The sequence below is a fragment of the Perognathus longimembris genome, chromosome 8 (assembly GCF_023159225.1).
Source record: "Perognathus longimembris pacificus isolate PPM17 chromosome 8, ASM2315922v1, whole genome shotgun sequence".
In the NCBI taxonomy this organism is placed as follows: Eukaryota; Metazoa; Chordata; class Mammalia; order Rodentia; family Heteromyidae; genus Perognathus; species Perognathus longimembris.
In genome coordinates this window covers 44,884,242-44,910,539 of record NC_063168.1, presented here as the reverse complement: position 1 = coordinate 44,910,539, position 26,298 = coordinate 44,884,242, and the positions used below count along the sequence as shown (strand labels likewise).

Sequence of the window (26,298 nt, the reverse complement as noted above, 5' to 3'; positions counted from 1 at the left end):
TCTGTTTGTTTTACTGATTCTAGGAGATTTTTTGCTTACTAACCCTCACCAAATCTTGCCTCAATACACACTTTCAGAGGACTCTTCCTTTAGTGATGCACCTAGATGCTAGCATGTCTGTTTGTGAGTGCAATGTATCAGATCAATGAGGGGATAAGTGGGGTTGGAAGAGTTGGGGTCAGGGGAGAATGATGATTGGGGATCTCATTAGTCTCTTTGAATGTCGTCTTTAAAATGCAGTTTCCTGGACTGGAACTTATGAACCAGGATGCAGCCTGACCAAGTGCCTTTCTAGGGACTCTGCACAGTTTATATAAGCTATATCCATATTGCATCCTCAACTGACTTCCTACACTAAGCTCAACACTCTTCTTTGTAGACAGCAAGGGGTATGGCTGCTCCTGGTTTAGGATCATGGTATCTCAAAGGATGGGAGACTTAGTCCACTTTGCTGTGCTGGGGAAAATCTCTGCTGGGGTAAATATAACCTTGACATTGCCTCTCAGGTCTGGCTGGGAAAGCCTTCTAGTACTGGAAACTTCCCCAGCTTCTCATCCTTGGGTTTGCCCCCACATGCCTATGTTTCTTTTTATATTTATTTCCTCTCTTTCATTTTTCTTTGTCTTCTCTTCTTTCTTAACTCTCCCTGCCCTCTAAAGCAACATTTCTCCTTGTGCCATGCTTTTCACATTCTTTGCCGCCTGGTATCCTGGTGAATAGGAATGTGGGTGGCTAGCAAGCTCCATTGTGTACATGCAGAGAAATGCCCAGAGTGGTGAAGTGGTGTACTTCATTTCCTGGCAGAGCCCAGTGTCCTGACTTTACTCCCAGCCTCTTGTCCTGGAGATCTGACGCTGCATTCGTTAATGGCCCTGGAGTCACATAGAGCATCAAGCTTTTCTCTGTGTGTGGCCACTGTACCAAAAGAATTTTGCCTGGGAAACAGTCCCAGGCTTCTAGAGACTCAGAATCCGAGACCACACTGAAGTTCACTGAAAAGAGTAGCTAGAGCAGTGGAACATACCATGCGCTCCATAGTTTCCAGGAAAACTTTCAAGCCCAGCACCCTTTGGCAGGCTCGTATGGGTCCCCTGCAGTGGAAGATGTGGGAGCCTCATGTTTCAGTTCAGTCCTGAGGTAGTTGAGGCTGTAGGCAGAGATGATGGATCCTGACTGAAACAAATAAGCAAACAAAAAACTCCCCTGTGATCACACACTTTAGAAACACAGGAAAGGGAAATAAGTTATTTCCATTTAGTGTCATAGCTGGTGGGAATCCTGGGGGCATACCTGGATTCTCAGGTCTAGGCAGTGGTGCGCTCACAGGGTGTCTAAGGTGAGATCTAGGCCAGGGGGCGAGGAGGTGTGGTGGGGTAACTTCAGTCCATGAGATCACACCAGCGAAAGTCCGGGGGGAAAGAGGGAAGACTGAGCAGGTCTTTTGTTGGGATGTGGGCGGGCTGCATGGGGCTCCCTGGGTCATGAGGGGGTCTGGGATCTGGAAGGGACTCAAGTGAGGAAAGAGACCTGCTCTCACCAAGTGGGAATCTTGCCACCTGTGGTTATTTATTTACCAGGTATCAGCAGGCACCTACTGAACATAAATAAATCTCTCACATACATTTTTTTTCTTTGAAGAGAAAAATATCTGTTCATATTCTGAGGCTACTGGATTCAGCATCTGTGGATTCAACCAACGGGGAGTCAAACTATTTGGGGAAACAAGTGTGTACGAAGCAGAGATAGATGTTTTTCCCTTGTCGTTCCTAAATAATCCAATACAAGGTATGACACTGGTGGCTCATGCCTGTAGTCTTATCTACTTAGGAGCCCGAAATCTGAAGATCACGGTTTGAAGCTAGCCCAGGTAGGGAAGTCTGTGAAACTCTTATTTTCTATTAACCATCAAAAAGCCAGAAGTGGAGCTGTTGCTCAAGTGGTAGAGTGCCAGCCTTGAGCAAAAAAGCCCAAGAAGAGCACAAGGCCCTTAGTTCAAACCCCAGTACCTCCACAAAAAAAATCCAATACAGTGTAAGGGCTATTTACTTGGCATATATATATATATATATATATATATATATATATACACACATACGTATATGTATATATATAGTATTAGGTGTTAGAAGTAATCTAGACATGGTCACTGATAGAGAGACACATGTGGCGAGAGAGAGAAAGGAGAGAGAGGATCCTTTGGGGCTTCTGGCAGTGTGGTGGAGAATGAGAGCACTTCAGAGCCATGATGAGCTGGGCTGGATCTGTCAGGAACAACTGGATCAGGCTAGACAGCAAGGTGCCAAGGCACCTGGATGACCTTAGTGCAGTCTTCCTGAGGAGGCGAGCAGTCACTCAGAGTCCAGAGGAGGAAGTCAGCTGGCCACATGAGCCAGCATCTTGGGTTGAAATCCAGAGGTTTGTAAGGTTACACAGAGGCCAATGCTGAGTGCTGATGAGTGAATCATATTAGTGTGCTTCTTCACACATTTCTAATCAGACTTTGCTTTCTGGGCACATTTCTTTTAACGCCTTTGGCACCCTTTGTGAAGTGATAAAATTCTCAAGTATTTTGTAAGCATTCTCTGAGAACTTGAAAGCTAAGACTATTGTCTTTATGCACTGATATCTCTACTTCAAGACTTCAAGACATCTTTTAAATTACTGGTTGATGAATAGGACCTTCATGCTTAAAAAAAAAAATCTCTTTCCAACTTGAGGATTGTTTGATTCATTACATATTCATGCACATATACATTCGTGGAATTCTATGGGGGTGGAAGGGATAGAAGCAAATATGCCTTTGTTCTCTATAATTCCGTAGATTAAGCCTCTGTATCTACAGTGAGGGGACTTTTCTGGGTGATCTTGGTGAACAACAACAGCCAGGACTGGCCCTGGACAAACACAAACATCTGTTGAATACGAAGGCATGTAGGCAGCCCCGGTCACTTCTCCTTGCCAGACTGATGATCAGGGTGCACCAAGCTGAATTTTGTGTCTACCTGCCTGGGGGGAATAGGCCTACGGAGGAGAATTTCTTGTTCAGTGCTGTTTTTTTGTTTTGTTTTGTTTTTGTTTTTGTTTTGCATATGACCCAAATCAGTAGAAACAGAGTTCAATCATGAATGCCTGATTTGCCACCTAAGTCTCTACTCAAGCATCTCCTCTCCCCAAACCATGAGGCCCTCTGCCTGTGATACTTTTCTCTTCCCAGTGTGGGTTAATGGAGGAGGATGAACTAATTTTATCTTTTATTGTTTTCTCTGGCCTTTCCTATCAGTTATAGGCATTTTAGGAACAGCAACCTATGGTAGTGACAGTCTTTGTGATCTTCCCCACTTATTATCATTTCACGGGTGTCTTATTTAGGGTGTCCAATATGCTTTTAAAGCAACCGTCTTAGTTTCTGTGAGCTGCTACAAAATACCACTGATCTGGCAACTCACAAACAACAGAAATGTGTTACTCACTTTCTGGTGGATAGGAAGTCTAAGATCAAGGTGACTATAGGTACAATGTCTAGTGAGGTCTTGCTCTGCTTCATAAATGACAGTTTCTCACTGCATTTTCCCAGAGTAGACAGGAAGTATCTTTGTAGGGCTTCTTTTCTAAATGTTCCAATCCTACTCCTAAGGAAGGAGCCCTGAGGACCTAGCCACCTCCCTGTCTCATGCTATTATGTGAGAGATTCAATTTCAATATGGGAATGGGGCGGGGAGAGGGCAAACATTCAGACCACAACAGTAACTAACATTACTCTCACTTTACACCAAGGGGACCAGCCCTGGTCTCCTTGTGTCGTGTCATAACATCTTTGTGTGTGTGTGTGTGTGTGTGTGTGTGTGCATGTGTGTGTTTGTGTGTACAGTTACTGGGACTTGAACTTAGGGCCTCACTTAGGGCTTTTGTACTCAAGGCCAATGTTCTACCACTTAAGCTGTATCTCTGTTGCTGGCTTTTGTGTGGTTAATTAGAGATAAGAATCTTTCAGATTAGTTTGCCTTGACTGGCTTTGAATTGTGATCCTGCAGATCTCAGCCTCTGGAGTATCAAGGATTACTGGCATGAGCTATCTGGCATCTTTATGATTTTTATATACCTAAGACTTGGTCGTTTGTCTTCAGGGGGTGTAGTGGGCCTTTGCAAGGGGGAGAAAAAGGGAGATTTGCTATTTAAGATGTAGTATCTGAATGTAAATACTTCCAGCCATCTGTATTACATGTGATTTTCACGGTTTCCTTGGAGAATTCAGGCTCAACATGTAAGAGCCATTGTAACTTCAGGGCCTTGTACCCCAGCCCAGGCCAGTGAGCCCTTGTAAGGATAATGCCTTCTCATTTCTCTGCTAAGGGCCTTGCTCTTTCCACTGAAGAACCACAAAACACAAATGACAAAAGGCTGCTCTGAAAGCAGGCCTTGTTTGCAGGCCTTTGTCCCACAGAAGGCTTGCTTGTCTGCCTCCTCCTCAAGGTCAGGGGTGGGCTGAATTTTATGGAGAGTAAGCAGCTCTGGGGTCTTCTTCATGCAACTCCAGAAAATAGAAAGGGAGGCAGGGCACAAAGAGGTGGGCCACTATTAGGACTACTAGACACAGCCCTCCAGGAAACAGCCAGCTTCACAGATACAGAGGGGCAGGGCAGGATAGTAGGCTGGGGTGGGCAGTAGCCTGGCTCTGTGCCCAACACCGAGCAGCGCATATCCTCACTCTGTTTGCTTCCAGATTGCATCTTGGCCTCCTTGTCCAAACCCTTGCCCCATCCATCGATGTCTACTGACCAAATCAGGAAACCCCACATTCTTCCTGTCTGTAATGTCTTGGGCCCTGTACTGGCTTGACATTGGCCTTCCTGGGTGTGTCTCCCCTTATCCCTTCCTTCCTCTGTAAAGTGGCCCAGCCCTTAACACTGGGTGCCCTTTCTCTTTGGAATTCAGCTCTCTCTTACACAGAAAAGGTGGTTGACTCTACCCCTCTTGACCTGAGTTCTGTTTTAGGGTACCATCTTCTGTGTCTGGCTTCCCAGGAGAGATGTCCATTTAGATGCACCAGGGACCTCACCAATGTGTGTAAAACCACCTCCTCTTCCTCTCTCCCTCTTTCCGCTATTCTGTCAGGTTTCCCTTTCTTAAGTCCTAAAGCATCTCTTAAAATATCCCTTTATCCACCCTATCCTGATTCGTCCTGTCCTGATTTGTTCCTTTGTAATCCATTTAGTATAGTAAAAAGAGCATGATGAGCTGGGCACCAGTGGCTCACACCTGTAATCCCAGCTACTAAGGGTGAGACCTGAGGATTGTGGTTCAAAGCCAGCCTGGGCAGAAAAGTCCCTGAGACTCTTATCTCCAACTAACCACCAGAAAACTGGAAGTGGTTCTGTGGCTCAAGTGGCAGAGTGCTAGCCTTGAGCTGAAGGGCTCAGGGACAGCACCTAGGTCCAGAGTTCAAGTCCCACAACTGACCAGAAAAAAAAAAAAGAGCATGGCATTTAGGACTCAAGATAGAGTCCTACTCTGACAGTGCCATTTTCTGGTTATATGAGCCTGGGCAGATTACCAAGCTTTGGCCTTTAATTCATTCACTACAAAGTACACCCATGCAGAAGGCCTCAGGTAACATAACTTCCTTCCTCCTTCACGGCTTGGACAAGACTTGGCTGTGCAGCATGCTGGGTACTCATATTTTCCAGAGGAAACAACCCAATCATTGGTTCTGCACCAGTTACTCAGATACAGATGAGTTACTGACCCTATTCCATAGCCGGGCCCTCAGTAGCGGGAGGCTTAGAGTGGTCCTAGAGGCCTGTGAAGGGTACAGACCAGGTATAGGAACATGACAGAGTTGGGGTGAGGCGGATTGTGGGCACATGGCTCCAGGCCTCCTGCAGCATTCCAGACCTCCATCTTAAGGGGGTGTTTGAGCTTCTCCTATTTGGAAAGGCCAGGATCTGAGGTGGGAAGCTTTAGTGCTGAGCATCAGAGGCGTAGGGAGAAGCAGGTGCTGCCTCATCGCACAGAGGATGATGTGAAGCAGGAATTCCAGGCTTTCTCTGGTCAAAGGAAAGACATCCTTCTAGCTCTGAAACAAGGCTCCTTAATCCATGGTCCATATGGAAGTTCTGGAAAAGCAAAGGTGCAAGTCATGTCCCTTCCCTCTAAGGACAGCTGGTGTGCCAGGGACAGAACTGGGAGTGATGCTCAGGGCCTGCCTGTTCAAAGAAGCCACTGCAGGCCCAGTCAGTGTGGAAGGTGTAGCAGACAAGCCAGCCCCAGAATGAAAGGGCCAGAGTTGATGTGGGCTGTGCTTCCTCTGCCTTCACATTCCAGAGTGTTCTTAGGTCCACCTGCCTGTGGGTTCTGGAGGAAAGCTGTATGTTTCTACTTCCTAGAGGCTCGTGAAAACATGGGCATCCTTAAAGGCTGTAGACATGCCATTTCTGGAATTTGATGAGGCTGCGTGTTTATCCACGCTTATTGACTGCTTTATTTTGGGAGCTGCTGTTTCAAGGACGGAGTTACTTATAAACAACTGAGATTCATTTCTTGTGGCTCTGGAAGTCTGAGATCAGGGAACCAGCATGGTTAGGTTCTGGTGAAGGCCCTATTGCAGGTGGCTGATGGTGACGTCTCATTGTATCCTCAGGTGGCAAAAAGAGACTGAGCTGTCTCTCTACCTCCTTAGAAGGGTCACATTTGTGAGGGCTCCACTCCCATGATCCATTTACTCCCCAAAGTTCCTCTCTCTACCTCCTTAGAAAGGTGCTGGTCACATTTGTGAGGGCTCCACTCCCATGACCCATTCACCGCCCCCCTCCCCCCATCTCCAAGTGTCACATTGGCATTAGGTTTCAGCCCAGGGAATTTTTTGAGGACACAGACAGAGGAGCATCCCTGGGTGGGGTCTAAGGCAGGAGCTTTTCGATCAGTTCCTGAGGGCAGGGACTGAGTTAAGGCAGAATGGAAACATAAATCGTCAGGCCGACCAGATGCTTCCTCCAGTGTTAGGGCGCTTTACCTCCCTTCTGACCACACAGTGTGTGTTCTAAAGGCTAGAGCCCAGGCAGAGGGGAAGCCAAGGGGTAGAGCATCCAACTTAAGTGAAAAAAAAAAAAAAAGTCCAGCAAGAGCCTGCACCCGAGTTTGAGCCCCAGTACCTGCACACACGCACAAAAAGCCAGGATGCAAATGTTTGCTGGCAAAGTGCCACAGGCTGGGAGTTGAGCCGGGGAGCCAAAGCTGATACTATTTGAAGTCATCAGTAGATGACTGTGGTTTAATATTTTGCAAATGGTATTTCCTGTCACATAACTGAGCTAAATACCACATGCTTTTGTGATCCAACAAAATGGGGTGCAGACTGCATGACTTACTAACATGGCTCATGACCTAAGATGAGGGCGAGGCTTTTTCATTGTCTTATGGCTTATGTTATTTTCACTTTGCTGTCCCTGCAAGGAGAAACTGCAGGAATAGTGCTTGGAAGGCGGTCCAAGCAACCCTTTAAGGGAAGTCTTCACAGTGCTTTTTTTTTTTTTTTTATACCCTGGCCTGCCCTGCCCTGACTTTGATTTTGTTTCCCTTGTAAGGATCCTAGGCTAGCAATCCTGGGGAGTGGATTACCAACCCCCAGTCACACAAAACAAGGGGTTCAGCAAATGTAGCTGTGGGCTAGTCTCAGAGTGGCTCTGGAGGAGTTTGGCACTGCTGGAGTGTGAGAATTCCTTATTTGGGGAACAGCCAATGAAACTTGCAGATACTGACAGGAAGGGCATTCCTTCTCTGGATTAAGGAGCTTTGTTTCAGAGCAAGAAGTCAGAGGCCTCAAAGACTGAGTTGGATGGGGGGCTGATATCAGGAGGCATCCAGAGGTGTTGGTGATAACTTCCGGAGCCCAGGAGAGCTCAGCACATCTTCTTCCACTGAGGGGCAGTGACAAAGAAGCCAGATGCAGGGGCCATATAGAAAGAAGGCTGATCTCTATGCACACACTGTAATGTCAGCTGGGAGTGATCTGCAATGCTGCTTCACCACCCCCACGGATCCAGGCAAAGCTCAGCCATCTGCCCACCAAGGTAGAACCTCATATGAACTTGGCTTTTTCTGCTCAAGGCAGCTATACACCACCACTTCTGACTCTTTAACTTGTTCATTAGAAACAGAGTCTCATAGACTTTTCTGCCTGAGCTGGCCTCAAACCTTGATCCTCAGATGTGTCAGCCTCCTAAGTAGTGAGGACTACAGGCATGAGCCACAACACTTGGCTTATCTGTGCATTGTATAGAATGGGTGGGAGGTAGGAAGGGAATGCTTTTAAAAGGATGTAGCCATAATTTGACAGAGCTTTGTGTTTGTGCCAGGCATTTGTAGACAAAATGGAAAAATGTCCTAACAAATGAGACTTCACTCAGATTCTTCAGAAATTTATGATGGCTTCTTCCTGTGATGACCTGAAACTGTTCATTCCAAATTCTTTTTTTTTTTTTTGGTGCAGTCATCTCTCCCCCACCCCTAAACCAGTGTCTCTCATTTACAAGGTTTATTGTAATACTGTTATTATAACAAGGTATTGCTATTGTTTATTTACTTTTTGAAATAAATTGAATCAACTCCTGAGAGTCTCCAGAGTATTCCTAGAGGAATTCAGCAGGAGTTGTGAAGGGGTGGAGAAGGGGTGGAGTACAGGAATGGTGTACAACTGCAGCCCTTCTGTTGTTGTTGTTGCATGGTCTCATGGTCTAGCCTTTCTTGTTGCGAACTCCATTTTACAGCTTCTCTACATTGGAGATTGTTGAACTCTGGGTACATCTAAGACAATGTGGTAGGCTTCTGAATGCCTTCCATGGCACATTCAATTATGCAGAAGCCACAGTTTTCTTTGTACTTTTTTTTCAGTATGAATAGGCAAATATATCTACTTGAAATTTGTGCTTAGGTTTGGCATATTCTGCTGGCAGACTATATATATATATATATATATATATATATATATCAGCAGGTAGATATAAAGAATGTCTTAACAGTCTTAAGGGGAAACAAACACTTCCCTTAGAAATCTCTAACCTTAGAAGTATATTTCTAGAAATTTCCACCACAATACATTTTCTTTTCCTGTCTGAGCCTCCCTCAGATTCTTGGTGTCCTGCCCTGTGTCTGAACTTTGTCTGCAGCGGTTGCAGGATAACCAGATTGAGAACAGACCTCTGGAAAGTGGGGGCTGCAGGGAGGGATGAGGTGCCCAGTTGAGCAAGGAGCTAGAGGCCCAGACTAAGAAAGACTTGCTTCTGAGGAAGGAAGAAGGGAACTGGAAGGAGTCAGGATCCCCTGTCTCCCTCTCTTCACTAACTGCTTTGGAAGATCACTTGGTGCTGTGATCTGCTCTGGATAGCCTTATAGTTTAAATGAGATGGTGCAGGCATCTGTCATGGGTCAGACTTACCACCCTTAGGGGGACCCAGGGATGCATCTAGATCCAAATACTTGCAATGCCGGGGGGGGGGGGGGGAAGACAAAACCAGAGGAGAAGAAAATCCCTGCTGCTGCCTAAAGACCGTTTCATTTCTACAGCCTGGAGAGGACTTCTGGAAGGATCTCTAAGCTGCTTGGGTCTTCCCCCATCCTCAGACCATCTCTGAGCAGGGTGGGTCCCCTTTCTCTCTGATAGGGTTGGGAGGGCAGGAAAGACCCTAGTTGTTGACAGACAAGTAGGGACTCTGGGGTCAGAATAAAAACCTGAGGTGATTTGGTGTGTGTGTGTGGGGGGGGGGGGTTCTCAGCAGATGTGAGAGATAGAGATGAAAGGGGAGGAGGGAGGAGTCCAGAAGGAAATGAATGTGCCCTTGTTTAGGGAGGCTGGAGCACTTGGTCCACAACGGCACCAAACTCTATCCAGTTATGTCCAAGGCCTCCCTGTACCAGCCCTGCACAGGGGTGGGGAGGCCCTGGAAGTGCACTGTGCATGGAGGAGTTGAGCTTCAACATGGCTGCTTCGTTTCTAAGGTGTACTTTTAAGAAGCTCAAGGTGGCTTATGCAGTATTGGGATTGTGTTTCTTTGTCTGGCTTAGGGAAATCAGTTGATTTTGCCTCATACTACGTCAGACTTGAAGAAATCAACACCACTGTGTGTAATTCCAGAGCTACCACAGAACAGCAGATGAGGCAGAAGGTTTGGCATGGATTCAGTCTGAAGCTGCACCATCTCTTTTCTTATTCTTCCCTTTTCTTTCTTTTAATCAACTCCACTGAAGGGAATGTTTTCACCGGCTCTTGCCCCATGGAAAGGATTGTTTTGGCTGGATTCCTTCACATGGTCAAAAAACCCAACATAGCTGCACGGTTCTTGCCTCTGAGCCTCCTGGTGGCCTGTTCCAGTTCCCAGGGGAAAGACTTCCCAGCAACTTCTGCCTGGAGCAGGAATGTGGAATGCCCTCTGAGAGCTGAAGCCTGGCTGCTGCTCCCTGGGTGTTTTTTATGCCCTCAGGAATGTGCAGCAGCAGCACAAACACTGTGAGCCCCATTCCCCCACCCCTCTCTTTGCTTTGGCTCTTTTCCAAGCTTGACTGATTGCCTGGGCTGAGCCTTCATTACCCAGCAGGAGAGGGCTGTAGGTAGAGAACTTAGCCTTTCCCCTGAGTAATGGCCAGCCCGGCTTTCACATTTCTACCTTGGCAGGTCTGGTGGATTTTTCTGTCAGTTTGGGTAAAGATCCCGCATGAACTCAGTGGTAACACACACTTGCTGCTCTGAAGAACATTTTCAGTTGGATGTCAACCACTGTAAAATTGTTTGAGAGTTGGAAAGGACCCCAGAGATGATGTAGTGTAATCACTGAAGGTGTGCGTCCAGCACGCCAAGATTCAGGCTGTGTTCAACCCCAGCTCCCTGTGGCTATCCTTAAAGTGCAAGGCTTCTGGGGTCATTAGAATGATTTCAGTAATTGATGCCATGTCAAGTTGGACTGGAGTCACCTGTGTTCAGATCCTGATGTTTTCTCTCTCTTTCTCTCCATATATATGCATATATATGTATATATGCACACATACATACATATCCATAGATATGTGTGGGAATGGTCTCTACATACACGTACATATATACACATGTTTCAAGTATCTGTATATTTTTGAGTATATATGTATATTATGTTTGTGTATATACACATATATATGTGTGCATATATACACACATATAAATACAATGTACATACAATTTAAATATTCATAGTAGCATTATTCATGATAGCTAAAAAGTGAAACAAACCAAGCATCCTCAAGTGATGAATGGGTAAATAAATGTGTATAGCTTCACAATGGCGCACACACCCAGTTACCTAACTTCCTCTAAATCCTACTTCCTAAAGACTCCATACCTCTCAATTGTATGAGGCACTGGGGGCCACACCTCCACATGTGCTTCCTTGTGAGATATTCCAGATTATAATTTAGCAATTCTTCTTGAAATACCCTTTCCCATCTCTTCACTGTCAGCCTCTGTGTTATTTTAAGCCCAAAGTGTATTTCTGGTAGACAGTCTAGTTGAATCTTTCTCTCTCTCTGCCTCTCTCCCCCTCTCTTCCTCTCTTTCCCTCTTTCTCTCTCTCCCTCTCCCCCCTCTCCCTCCTTCAGCTACCAAAAGAGTGATTAAAATCCAATTTCTTTGCACTCAGTAAGTACATATGCTTTTATATTCAAGTCTTTCTCAAAACAAAAGGCTGTGATTTTTAAATTCTTATTGTTTTCTCTTTCTCCTTGAACAGAAACAACTGAACAAGACATCTGATTCTTTGACAAAACCATATCCTGAAGATGTGTTCTCCCAACCCAGGCAGTTGGGTCACCTTTGATGATGACTCTGCTTTTCAATCTTCTCAAAAGCCAAAGAATTTTCCTCCAGAGAACCAAGGCGTCTGTAGACCAAATGGACTAAAGCTGAACCTTCCTGGCCTTCGAGAATTTCCCAGCAGCTCTTCCTCCACCAGCAGCACCCCTCTTCCTTCTCCCATCGTAGATTTTTACTTCAGTCCTGGACCTCCTAGTAATTCTCCTCTCTCTACACCTACCAAAGATTTCCCAGGGTTTCCTGGCATCCCCAAAGCAGGGACTCATGTGCTGTATCCTATTCCAGAATCTTCTTGCCCCCCTACAACAGCAGGAGCATGTTCCTCTGTATCACCTACGACACCAACTTGTGTATCCCCTGACCACTCATGTACACCTCCAGCTCCCAGAGTGGACATTCCAGATGAAACCAGCCCACAGAAAGCCCAACACCCTGGAGCCCAAAGTGATGTTCCCCAGTTTCAGTATTTTCGGGAGGACTGTGCTTTTTCAAATCCATTCTGGAAAGATGGAGGTAGTGCTTCTCAAATTTCCTTTGACCCCTCAGAAAGCAGAAAAACCTTCTCATCACGAGACAAGGAGATAACTATTGACCAAAAAAGCCTAAACAAGTGTTCGCTCAACTATATCTGTGAGAAGCTTGAACATCTCCAGGCAGCTGAGAACCAAGACCCTCCTGGAAATGTGTTCATACAGGATGCAGATGTTGAAGAGCGACAATATTCCTTTATCCCTCACACACTGTTCAGGAGTCAGCCGAAAGCTGGATGGTCGTTCATGATGAGAATTCCTGAGAAGAAGAACATGATGTCTTCCCGGCAGTGGGGACCGATTTTCCTGAAAGTGTTGCCAGGAGGGATTTTGCAAATGTATTATGAGAAAGGGTTGGAGAAACCATTCAAAGAGTTACAGCTAGATCCTCACTGCAGGCTCTCAGAACCCAAAGTGGAGAACTTTAGTGTGACTGGAAAGATCCATACTGTGAAGATCGAGCATGTGTCCTACACAGAGAAAAGGAAATACCATTCAAAGACAGAAATCGTTCACGAGCCAGACATCGAGCAGATGTTGAAGTTGGGGTCCACTGAGTATCGGGACTTCCTTGACTTCCTCACTACTGTGGAGGAGGAGCTGATAAAGCTACCAGCCATTTCAAAACCAAAGAAGAGCTATGAGGAGCAAGAAATTTCCCTGGAAATTGTGGATCACTTTTGGGGTAAAGTCACAAGAGAAGATGGGAAATTGGTGGAAAGTGCTGTGATAACTCAAATCTGTTGCCTCTGCTTTGTGAATGGGAATACGGAATGCTTTTTAACCTTGAATGACCTTGAGCTGCAGAAAAGAGATGAGAGCAGTTTTGAAAATGACCCAGAAAAGAAGGGGATCTCGATTCTCGACTACCATTTTCATAAGTGTGTGAAAGCCCAAGAATTTGAGCAATCAAGAATCATTAAATTCATACCTGTTGATGCTTGCAAGTTTGAGCTGATGCGTTTCAAGACTCTGTATGAGGGGGACGAACTTCCGTTCTCCCTGAAATCTGCAGTGGTTGTCCAGGGGGCATATGTGGAACTCCAGGCTTTTGTCAATATGGCCCCAGTGGCTCAGAGGTCATCCCAAGGCAGTTCCTTGAGGTGCTGTGACAATATCACGATCCACTTTCCTGTCCCATCTCAATGGGTCAAGGCCCTCTGGACCATGAACCTCCAGAGACAGAAGTCCTTGAAAGCCAAAATGAACCGCCGGGCATGCCTGGGTGGTTTATACGAACTTGAGTCTGAACCTGTTGTGCTCGTCACTGTGGGGTCAGCAAAGTATGACAGTGCCTACCGGGCTGTGGTGTGGAAGATAGATCGGCTTCCTGATAAGAATTCAAGTAAATAGCTAACACCTAAGTGGGTCTGGGGGAGAAGTAGCTTAAATGCTCACACCCTCCTCTTTGGGTTCGATGGTAACTCGTCAGTGGAGGCCTTGCTTGTGTAGAAGGGTAGGATAGGTACACTGAGCCAAACAGCTGCATGTGTCCTCCAGTGCCTACTTCTAGCGGAGAAGTTGAACTTTTCTGTCTCTTAATAACATAAGTAATGCCATTCCAGGGAAGGCATTTGTTGTGTGGAAAGTGGTACCAAGAGCGAATCGGTAGATATCAACCTGTCAACCTCAAATACTAAAACATTTTTAATATAGCTTAGATTCCGTCACTGATCTTTTTCTTTTTCTTCTTCTTCTGCCAGTCCGAGGGATTGAACTCTGGGCCTGGACACTGTCCCTGAGCCTCTTTGTGCTCAAGGCTAGCACTCTACCACTTGAGCCCCAGAACCACTTCTGGCTCTTTCTGATTAGTTGATTGGGGATAAGAATCTCATAGACTTGGGCTGGGAATATGGCCTAGTGGCGAGAGTGCTTGCCTCGTGTACATGAAGCCTTGGGTTCGATTCCCCAGCACCACATACATAGAAAAGTGGCAGAGTGCTAGCTGTGAGCAAAAAGAAGCCAGGAACAGTGCTCAGGCCCTGAGTCCAAGCCCAGGACTGGCCAAAAAAAAAAAAAAATCTCATAGACTTTCCTGCCTGGGTTGGCTTTGAACTGGGATTCTTGGATCTCAGCCTCCCGTGTAGCTAGGATTATAGGCATAAACGAGCAGCACCTGGCTCCCTCTCTCATCTTTAAAGGTCTTCCATCTAGGGTTTGCACAGCTTTCTTTGTTTTTTTTTTTTTTTGTATACTCAGCCACTATTTAGCCTCCTTAAGTTTTGCTCTTTGCTTTTGTGTGTGTATGCTGATCCTGGGGCTTGAACTCAGGGCTTCACACTTTCACTTGGCTTTTTTGCTTAAGGCTGGCAACTCTACCATTTGAGTCACTTCTCCACTTCTGGCTTTTTTTTTTTTTTTTTTTTGGACAGTCCTGGGCTTGGACTCAGGGCCTGAGCACTGTTCCTGGCTTTTTGCTCAAGGCTAGCACTCTGCCACTTGAGCCACAGCGCCACTTCTGGCCATTTTCTGTATATGTGGTGCTGGGGAATTGAACCCAGGGCCTCATGTATAGGAGGCAAGCACTCTTGCCACTAAGCCATATCCCCAGCCCCCACTTCTGGCTTTTTGGTGGTTAACTGGAGACACAACTCTCCCAGAGGAACTGCCTCTGTCACCAGTGTGAGGAACCCTTCCTTGTTGGCTGTGAATGATCTAGAACAGGAAGTGGTCCAGTGGTCTTCAGTCCCCTGCAGTGGACTGTTTCCTTGTCCATGATTTGCAGTTTTCTGGTGTACTGTAACTCAGCTGACTGGGGCTTAAGCTACAAACAGGGGCCAGCAGGTAGGAGAAGCAAGGCTGGTAGGCGGAGGAGCCTGAGCCCTGTGCACAAAGGAAGTGAGGCCTCAAGACAGGCGATGGGTGAGGTGAGGGAGGAGGTAGAAAGGGTTGCCTAGGAGAATGTCCATGGCCTGAGGTGTTCTCCTATTTACCCTCTTAAATTAGGTCTGTTTCCTAGCTCTGGCTGCCTGTTACTCATGAAAGCTTTGTACACACAGGTTGAGCATCACTAATCCAAAAGCTGGAAATCAGCTAGGTGCCCGTGGCTCATGACTGTAATCCTGGCTACTCAAGAGGCTGAGATCTGAGGATTACAGCTGGAAGCCAGCCCAGGCAGGAAAGTCTATGAGACTCTTCTTTTCAATTACCACCAAAAAGTTAGAAGTGTGGTGTGGCTTAAATGGTGGTGCACAGCCTTGAATGAAAAAGCTACTAGATAGCACCCAGGCCATGAATTTAGCACTACTACTACTATACACACATCCCCCCCCCCCCCCCGCCCCAAACACTCACACACCCAGAGAGCTGGAAATCTGTAATAGTGAACTTCTCCAAACGTTTTTTTAATTCAAACTGATGAAAATTCTGCACCATGAAAACCTCATTTTATTCACAAAAGTATGTAAAGTATGGTATAAAATTACCTTTCAGGCTGTATGCAGAGGGAGCATGTGAAGCATAAGTAAATTTTATGTTTAGACTTGGATCCCATCTCCAAAGTTTCTCATTATATATATGCAGATATTACAAAATCCAGTTAGTGCTGCTAGCTCAGATCTGTAATCCTAGCTATTTAGGAGCCTGAGAGCTGAGGACTGCAGTTCAAAGCCAGCTTGGGCAGGAAAGTCTATGAGACCCTTATCTCCAGTAAATCACAGAAAGCGCTGGAAATGGTGCTGTGGCTCAAGTGGTAGAGTGCTTCCCTTGAGCAGAACCAAAGTTCAAGCCCTAGAACTGGCCAAAACAAAAATTTACAAAATCAAGATAAAAAACTTCCTTCCCTCCCTCCCTCCCTCCCTTCCTTCCTTCCTTCCTTCCTTCCTTCCTTCCTTTCTTCCCCCTCCCTCCCTTCCTCTCCTCTCTGTCTCTCTTTCTTTTCTTTTGCCAGTCCTTGGGCTTAATTAAATTCAGGGCCTGGGCACAATCCCTTAGCTTCTTTTACTCAAGGTGAGCACTCTACCACTTGAGCCGCAGCTCCACTCCCCCCTTTTTTTGGTAGTTTATTGGAGATAAGAGTCTCATGGACTTTCCTGCCTGGTGTTGGCTTTGAACTGCGATTCTCAGATCTCAGCCTCCTGAGTAACTGGGCATGAGCCTTCAGTGCCAGGCACTACTGCATTTTGAGTAAGTGACACTGTATGCATAGGTCCCTTCCTGTGCCAATCAGATTCTGGGGGTGAGGCTCTTATGCCTACTGCAGCCAGGCCTGAGAGCCATTGGTTGGCTGTGGGGGGGACACATTAGTTGTGGTCTCTGCAGAGACCCTCCCACCCTGGGCAGTGTGTCTGCCTTCTCCTGCTCTGCCATTCTCCCCGTGGTGTTCTCTGAGAATAGTCGCAAGAATGGATAGTTCTGGAGAAGTAGGTTGCACTTGGCCTTGGCCTCCAAAGATTCTTTCTGGAGACTTTCACAGTGCCAGGCCCACTATGGAACAGTGTTTTCCAAGAATTTCAGTCAACTATACTGTGCAAATATATTGAATAAATCAGGGCTGCACAAGGCAGATGAGAAGAGGCCCAGTGACAAGGCTTTGGGGTTTTATCTGGAAATGGAGGCTCTGACTGGCTGGGAGTGGGACACTTCTCGAATCATTCAGCCCTGTCTTGACCACTGCATTGAGGAAGTCAGGTGGAGAGTACAAGGACACCATGCTGGCTGCATCTATTTCCCAATGAAAAGCAGTGCAAGCAGAAGAAGTAGGAGAGGGCAATCTCTGCCCTTCCTGGCAGTGCTTTTTAACCTTTTGTGTGCCCTTAAGTTGCTTTGTGGAATGTGATGCAGCAGTGATTCAATAGGTGGACCTGATCCCACTGTGTTCTACCATGAGCTGCTGTCAGCCTGTGGACCCCACTTACAGTGGTGGGCCTAGTACTTATGTCTTTGTCTAGATGACTTCTAGGTCATTCGTGTATTTAACAGAGCAGAGAATTTTTCAGAAGGTGCTTAAGTTGGATGTGGTGGCATAAGCCTATAATCGTGGCTACTTGGGATATAGAGATTGGGATATCATGGTTCAAAGCCAACCTAGGTATAAACTCCTTGAGACTTCACCAATGGCTTAGTGTGGTGTCTCAGTGATAAGGGAGGAGAAGCATAATGGCCTGGTGGCTCATGCTTGTCATCTCCAGGAACATAAGAGGAGGATTGCCGCCTAGATTGGTGTAGCACCATACTAACCAATGGAAAAAGGAGCTAGATGCCTGGCTCAAGTGGTAGAGCACCTGCCTAGCAAGCAAGAATCCTCTAGTTCAAGCCCAAGTACTGCCCCTCCCCAAAGTCCTTAAAATGTCTTTTCAAGCTTTTTTTTTTTTTTTGAAGTTTCTGAAACACCTGCAGTAGAAGAAAATATTTTGAGCATGGATAGTGACAAAGGGCGACGGAGCTAGTCTATTACCAAATGTTGTTGGCTTTGTCTTTCTTTGTGGGGATTTGTGAACAGGCCTGATTTCTGCTATTGGTAGAATCACTAACTCTAGGACAGGCAGGAAGGGCTGCTGGTCGTTGAAAGGTCTACAAGCTTGCCAACTGCCTTTAACATTTTGCAGCAAAGGTGGCTGTAAAGAGACACTAAACACACAGTAAGGGAGGAAGGACCACAGAAGAGCTTAGGCCTTGCAGGAGAGAATGAGGACAGATGATGATTCTGTCAGAGGACACACACACACACACACACACACACACACACACACACACACACACACATTTTTCTGTATTTTGGTTGCTCTTCTCCTCCCTCTGTGTCAGTCTCCCACAGTTCATTTCCTTCAACTCTGAATAGTTGAGTTTCAGACATGAAATAGCATGGCTCTCCAGGGATTGGATTTAAGATTAGTGGTTTGCATTTCCCATGCCGAGCAAAGCAAGGATGTGAGAACCACGATGATCAAAGCTCGAGAGCGCCCCCGTGTGGGGACTAAGGACACCATGACAGCTGCGCTGTGCGGGAGTTGGTATACACATTGTGTTCAGTTTTCACAAGCCAGGAAGATATTCCAGAAAATTGGCTCTTATTGTTCACCAGTTTCCCTTCCTTTCTCTTCTCTCTCCTCTTCTCCTTCTTAAGAAATGCATGTAGAAATGTTTTGTTTCCTTCATTTTTCAAGTAATAGGTTTTCAGGTTTTTCAATTTTCACTACAAAACATTTCCTAGACTTTTTCCTGTGAAATGTGAATACAAAATCAGATTATTTACAATGTTTAAATTCTACAATATGGCATTTTCAGTTCTTTATTAGAAAAATTAGGGGAGATATTAATAATGGATTTGAAATCAAATAGCATGTGATAATCATATATAAATACATATGCAACGTACCTTTATCATATAGTACATTGCAATTCTGTGGGTATAGTTGGTTGGTTAACCCTTAAAGCAACCTGGTGAGGTCCAGGTTACCATCATTTCCAATGAGGAAATGAGGCTTAGAGAGGCAACTTGCATAGGATCACAGTTATGCAGCAGAGCTGAGATTGGCCTCTGGGCCATGCAGGCCCAAACTTGTGTCCTACAGCATTTCCTTTCCTCCCTTCTTTTCTTTCTGCCCTCTGGTGTTTTTTGTTGTTGTTGTTGTTTGGCAGTCCTGGGGCTTGAACTCAGGGCCTGGGTGCTGTCCCTGAACCTCTCTGTGTTCAAGGACAGTTCTCTAAGGCATGAGACACAGCAACACTTTTGGCTTTTTCTCTTTATGTGGTACTGAGGAATTGAATGAGGCCTTCTACCCCCTCTGCTATTTTGTAGTGATGGTGGAGACTGAACTCAGGGAATCATGTTTGTTAGACAGAGACTCTTACATTTTAGCCACTCCTCCAGCCCCTTTTGGCATTGACTATTTTCAAGGTAGAGTCTTGCTTTATGCTTGGGCTTCACTGGGCTGCAAGCGTCCTATTTGTTCTTCCCTATTTGCTAGGGATGACAGACATGTGCTACCATGCCGCAGCCATTGGTTGAGATAAAGTTTCACAAACTGATTTTTTTTTTTTTTTTGCCAGAGCTGGCCTTGAATCCTTAATCCCCTGATGTCTACCTCCAAAGTAGTTAGGATTACAGACTTGAGGCCACCCTAGCTGGCCAAGTTTGTGGACTAGGCCTGGAAAGCACCTGGACTAGATGTACATGAATGTACTGCTCCTGGAGATGCATCTAGGAGTCTAGAAAGGATAATGGATGGTGGAGCCTTGCTGGGTGTGTGTGAATGAAGCCATCACTACCTGCAGTGATGTGGGCAGCACAGGGCCCCTCGGAGGCCACCTTTGTCCTCGCCTCCATGTAAGCAGCAGAGATGGCTAATGAGCAAGTGTTGGTTAATTGGCTGATGATTTCTCAAGGCCTTTTACAGCCTTGGGATGTTATTAGTCTCTCTGCAAGAAATGGGTTGTAAAGAATGAAAGGCAATTTATCTTTGAAGAATTAAGTGAAATCCTTTAAACTTCTGTTTTGGTGCCTAAAGCTATACTCTGATGAAAATCCTTTTCTAGCTAGGGTGGTGGTACTGTAGTTTATCTGGCATTTGAAATTACTGTCATCTCATCCATTTAGTTAAGTAAAGATGGCCACAATGAATGTATAGATACTGTGAATAATGTGACAGGAGCATGGGTTAATTGTGTGTGTGTTGGTACTAGGGCTTGAACTTATGTCCCTTAGCTTTGCCACTCAAGGCTAGTACTCGACTCTGCTCCACTTCTGTTTTTTTGTTTTGTTTTGTTTTTTGGTGGTTAATTGGACATGAGTCCCACAGACTTTCCTGTGCAGGATGGTTTTGAACTGTGATCCCAAGATCTCAGCCTCTTGACTAGCTAGGATTACAGACATGAGCCACCAGTGCCCAGCCTGTGGGCCATTTATAAAGGTAATACTGAGGAAATAATTTTACCTTATAGAAGCACACACCACCACATATCATAGTATGTCCTGCCCAAGATCTTGGAGTACAGCCAGCATCCCTGTGTCTGGTGGAATATATGTGCACAGTGATGACAAATTGAGTGGAATGAGAACAAATATTAGACTCGGATAAGTATGTCTTCTCTATAATGCACATCTGTTCCAATGAAAGGTTTTCAGAAGTACCGGAGAATTACAATAGTGAAAACCCATCTGTTCTACTGAGTAGAAAAAAAAAAAAAGAATTTTTGGCTTGGAATATTTTCCAATTTTGGCTTGGAAATGTAATACAATTTCATGTTTAACTTAAAAATATCAGATTTTTACAAAAGTATGACAGTTTGAAGTTTACTTTTGCATCATCTAGAAAGAGAAAATTAATGGAGAATTATGGAAGTTTATTCAGTGTTCTTAAAAAAGAAATTCAGGCAGGAATGAAACACATTGTAGTTAAATAATTATCTTTCATTGTGATTAGAGAAAACTATAATATTTGTGATTAATGATTAGAGAAAACTTTATAATATTTTTAATTAAAAATATTTCAGTGGGGCTGGGAAGGTGGCTTAGCGGTAGAGTGCTTGCCTAGCGTGCATGAAGTTCTGGGTTCGATTCCTCAGTACCACCTAACCAGAAAAAAACAGAAGTAGCGCTGTGGCTCAAGTGGTAGAGCACTAGCTTTGAGCAAAAAGAAGCCAGGGACAGTGCTCAGGCCCTGAGTTCAAGGCCCAGGACTGGCCAAAAAAAAAAAATTCAGTGGTTGTACCTGTAATACTAGCTACTCAGGAGGTTGAGATCTGAGGATCATGGTTTGAAGCCAGCCTGGCCAGGAAAGTCTGTGAAACTCTTATCTCCAATTAACTACCAAAAAGCTGGAAGTGGAGCTGTGGTGTAAACAGTAGAGTGCCAGCCTTGAGTGACTACAACAAGGGACAGTGCTCAGGCCCTGAGTTAAGCTCCAGTCCTGGCACAAAAATGAAAAGAAGAAAAGAAAGAAGGAAAAAGAAAACATTTCGAGGGCAACTCTGTTCAGGAATATGGCAATGAAGTTACACTGGATGGGGCTGCAGGGCTGCTGCTGGAGTTGCTAGTTACCTAAGAGGAACTTTCCACCTCCATTGAAATACATTGACCACTCGATTTTTGTTTCTTCCAGGTCCAGATCACCCCCATTGTCTGTCGTACAAACTTGAACTTGGATCAGACCAGGAGATCCCCTCTGATTGGTATCCATTTGCTACTGTGCAGTTTTCAATGCCCGACACTTATGCCTCAGGAACCACGGTCCGGTCTCTGGGGGTGGAGAATGACCTCCAGCCACAGAAGCACGTTCTCCAGCGGGCTTGCTACAGCCTCCAGGTGCGGCTGTCCTTGTTCCACAACTGGCTCACCTTTACCTGATTATCTCTCCCTCCCCCTTACCCTTGTCCCCAGCCCTTGCCCTTGAACTCAGGGTCGGAACACTATCCCAGAGCTTTTTGGCTCAAGGCTAGTACTCTGCCACCTGAGCCACTGCTCCACTTATTCTCCTTTTTTTTTTTTTTTTGACACCTAATTGGAGATAAACATTTCATGGACTTTCTTGCCTGGCTGCCTTCGAACCATGATCCTCAGATCTCAGCCCATTGAGTAGCTAGTTTACTTCAAGGATCTCAGACATGGAAACTTGATAGGCACTGTTGAGTTTAGGTGTGCCCCTTGCATTCTAGGGAATCCGGGGGCATTTAATATCATGTTCAACAAAAACCAGAACATTAAAACGAATTACTATCTTATACACATATTTATAACATAAATTATGATGTAAGAATAGTATTTCCCCAAGTATATTCTATGGAACATGTATGTGTCTTAGGTCATGACCCAAGAAAAATGGAAGTTTGGAAATGCCATACGTGAAATGAATGTTAAATGAAAGCTCTGAAAAGTCCTGCAATAAGGAGCGTTGACTGGGTACATATGTGGAAGGACTCACCAAGATCTGTGGGCATTGTGGTCTGTGGAGCCTTCTTTGGGACAGGCTGGTGACTCCATCATAAGGGTTTTATTGTTCACCGTCAGCTCTCCTGCAACTTGGCAAGATGAATTCCAGAGTGTTCTACACTTACGCCTGTCTCTAAACTTACATTCCCTTCTTACCTTCAAGGTTGGTAGAGTCATGGAGAATGTCTGTCGAGTATTTCCTGTAGAATCTTAAGATGGTGACATAGATTCCTGGTTTTTTTTTTTTTTTTTTTTTGGCCAGTCCTGGGCCTTGGACTCAGGGCCTGAGCACTGTCCCTGGCTTCTTCCCGCTCAAGGCTAGCACTTTGCCACTTGAGCCACAGCGCCGCTTCTGGCCGTTTTCTGTATATGTGGTGCTGGGGAATCGAACCTAGGGCCTCGTGTATCTGAGGCAGGCACTCTTGCCACTAGGCTATATCCCCAGCCCCCTGGTTTTGTTTTATTAATTTAAAATTTAAAATGTATGCATGTATGTTTGTATGCATGTATGCTAGGCAATTACTCTACCACTAAGCCACATTCCCAGCTGTACATATGTATTAAAAAAAATACATGTAGCCTAATATGTAGCCTAAGCTGGCCTGAAACTTGTGATCCCTCTACCTCAGCCTTCTAAGTGCTGGGACTATAGGAATGCACCACAGCACCAGGCTGCATGTTTAGCTTTGATAGCATTTACTAGCTGGTTGACAATGGCTGGAAGTTCCAAAATGCTATTTCCTATTGAATTAATACCTGCTGAGCCTGTCACAGTGTCACAGTGCCAGCCACTGCTGGTGACTCATGCCTATACTTGGAAGACCCAGCAGTAAACAAGAGACAGAGTTCATGTTCCTATGAAGTTTCTGGTTGGGGAAATAACAACAACAAAAAGGAATAAACAAGCAAATAACATGATTTCAAATAGTGCCAAAATCTGAAAAGAGAATGAAAAGTGATGAGGTCTTTTTTTTTTTTTTTTAAATCTAGGGTGGCTCAGGAGGACCTCCATGATGAGGTGACATTTAACTGCACATAAAAAAAGTGAAGGCAGCTGGATGGGTGCCTGTAGTTCCCACCTGTAATCCTTGCTACACAGGAGGCTGAGATCTGAGGGTCATGGTTTGAAGTCAGCTGGGCAGAAAAGTCTGTGGGACTCTTATTTTCAATTAACCAGCAAAGAAAGAAAGAAAGAAAGAAAGAAAGAAAGAAAGAAAGAAAGAAAGAAAGAAAGAAAGAAAGAGAGAGAGAGAGAGAGAGAGAGAGAGAAAGGAAGGAAGGAAGGAAGGAAGGAAGGAAGAAAGAAAGAAAGAGAGAAAGAAGGAAAGAAAAGAACTGAAAGGAAGTGGAGCTGTGGCTTAAGCCGAGCAAGAGGGCAAAGCCCTGGGTTCAAGCCCCAGTACAAGTACCAAAAATATATAAATAAAATATGAAGGCAGACAGTTTGGTCCACCCAGGTTGCCAATCATAAACTAGGTTAACTAGACATACTTTAGAGTATGTTCTCTCTTTTAAGTTGGCCAATGGCTATCTGGATCTCTGATATCCTTGGAATTCTTGATTACCTGTCTAACCAGATTTGTAATTATCTTCGCAAATATCTTCATATGAAAATTCATGTTTTGATATCATGTGTTCATTCATGTTTTACGTTAGTGATAGGAGCATATTTATAATATAAAAATCTGGATGGAAACGATGACTTCGGAGTGTGTGGGGTTTGGTCTTGGAGGGAAGGATCTGGGGACTCTCCCAGGAAGCAGAGCACCTCAGTATTGAGCGAGTATGCATGTGAGGGCAGAAGGAACGTGTGTGTCTACAGGGTCTTTGGCTCGTGTGTAAATAGAGAATTGGGGTTGGCATTGTGTTGCCTCTGCTAATGCTGCCTGTATCTTGCCTTTGCCTAACAGGTGGAAATAGAAAAAAAATGGATTAAAATCGATGGAGAAGACCCAGGTGAAGCTGGTGGCTGTGTGGCTCAGTAGGAGTCGTCAAAGTGAAGGAGAATGACCCACTGTCCACTGTGTCACTCAATGACGAGTGTCTTATCTACCACCACATGACCGGCATGGACATGCCTTCTGAGCAATGGGTGTGGCCAAGGACTGTGCTTGGACTTGTGCTATGTGTTTCCCTAGGGCTGTGATCTAAAATACTTGTGTGATGTCTTGTTGCACTGTGTGACCCAGGTTACTGATTTGATTATTCAGTGACTTGGTTCTGTTCCCCTCTGTGTTGTCTTAGCAGCTGGACCACAGGGGGAGACAAACAAAAGCAGACACATGAGAACACTTCATTTCCTATCTTGCTAATCTTTGAAATCTGGCTAGTTAGAGAGCAGAGTTGAAACCATAGGCGAACTTGGAGATTTGGGGAGTCTCTCCCTGTGGCTCCGAGTAGTTTGTGTTCCTGTCCTCTGAGCACACTGGAAAGTGAGCGGCTGGCTGTGCTGCAGATTTTAATACAAGCCACTGAAACATACTGGTGGGTGGAATTTCTTTCAAAATGGAATAAGAGCATTGGACATGAGTTAAAATATTTATGGACATTAAATATGCATTTTTAAAGTTTATGAATATTGTTTTCTAAGAGTTCAGACTCTAGAATGGATTTTGACAAAGTATTACTTGCAGTGAACACACGGCTCTCTGGAGCTGAAGTCTAAATCATATGATTATTATTTTATGTTAGTGCTACTATCATGTGACTTTATGTCTTTTTAGTTAATTTAGAGTATTTTTCTTTTCAGGATAGGTAAAATGGCAGATGCCAGGTCATTATTTTTTTCTTCTTCTCCCCCTACCCACAATGCCTAGCTTTTGTGGGAGATGATTTTCTTCAAAGTCAGAGAAATGATTGTAATCATTTAACTTCTGTTGAAAACCAGTGACATGTGCAGGTATAATTCTGCTGATAATTCCCATTTTGTCTTTAGAGGGACAGGTCAGAAGATTAAAATTCATGAAATCTGTGCTCTCAGTGTTTTTCATCTGAAAGACAAGCATCTTTGTGTAGCATTAATACACCTTCAACTTAAGTTGAGTCTGAAATATAATTGGTAGATATTTTTCTCTATTTACTAGGTTTATTTTGAGTCAAAGCTGATGTCATGTTCTTCCAACTAACATTTTTGTTGGCTTATAGAATTTTGTTTCATACATTTTAATATTGTATTGCATTCATTTTCATCTATTCACATAGCAGATTAAAACAAACATTTTTATGGTCTCTATCAATCAGCAGGTTTTTATTGCTTTTCTTCTTTTTTTGCTGTTAAGCCACAGAATAGAAAAGCCAGTGGTAAAAATGAATTGATATTACTCTTTTTAACTCCATCTGATATCATATGCTAGAGACTTGCTGCTGATGTACAGGAAGGCAAATTTGTGTGCATGTCACTCTAAAGAATCCTTGGTTGCTCATACCTGACATCCTAGCTGCTCAGGAAGCTGAGGTCTGAAGATTGTGGTTCAAAGCCAGCTTGGGCAGACTCTTATTTCCAATTAAGCAACAAAACACCAAAACTGGAAATGTAGTAGTGTGGTAGAGTGCTAGCTTTGAGTGAAAGGCCAAGTAAGAATGCAAGGCTCTGAGTTCACACTCCTGTAGGGGCTAGTGCACACACATATACACACATACACACACATGCACACACACTCACGAATTTCCTTCTCATCTGGGATGAGTACCCTGACTTCAGACTGTTTAGAACAATTAGGAAATGGGTCAGATTTGAGGCTGTGGTATAACCCCAGGGAAGTTAGCTGAGTTAATTACTGCCTTTCCTTTCTGTGTCTTTTATGGCATCTTGCCCACAAAGAACTCACAGTCTGATTCAGATGAACTGAAGAGAGCTAGAGCATAGGGTTCAATAAATCACCCCTCCTGCTTCACAGGCTGACTGGTACCTGTGGGCTCCTCATCGCTAGAGTCTTTTGCTGACAAGCCACCTAGCCTTCAGGGGCATCTCAGGATTCAGCAACAAAAGACTGACAGAGGCCCACAGTGAATTTTTGCTCTATTGTAGAAGGTTGATGAACCGAAGGGCGCCACCACATAATTGTTCATTT

The 26,298-nt window shown here is 44.8% G+C and overlaps 1 protein-coding gene across 3 annotated transcripts in view; it reads left to right on the top strand.

Annotated features, from left to right (window-relative positions):
* Ston1 (stonin 1) overlaps positions 1 to 25,497 on the top strand; it is a 38,753-nt gene extending 13,256 nt beyond the window's left edge. Inside the window, exons 1-5 of one of the 3 annotated variants that reach the window (XM_048352962.1) lie at positions 6,119 to 6,680; positions 6,754 to 8,066; positions 11,748 to 13,705; positions 21,402 to 21,604; positions 24,139 to 25,497. In XM_048352962.1, the coding sequence (XP_048208919.1) occupies positions 11,797 to 13,705; positions 21,402 to 21,604; positions 24,139 to 24,213 (2,187 nt within the window). In that variant the 5' untranslated portion in view covers positions 6,119 to 6,680; positions 6,754 to 8,066; positions 11,748 to 11,796 and the 3' untranslated portion in view covers positions 24,214 to 25,497. Of the gene's footprint in view, positions 1 to 6,118; positions 6,681 to 6,753; positions 8,067 to 11,747; positions 13,706 to 15,713; positions 15,760 to 21,401; positions 21,605 to 24,138 lie in introns of those variants that run through there. The other 2 variants (XM_048352961.1, XM_048352963.1) reach the window with 2 other exon arrangements.
* The last annotated feature ends 801 nt before the right edge of the window (positions 25,498 to 26,298 follow it).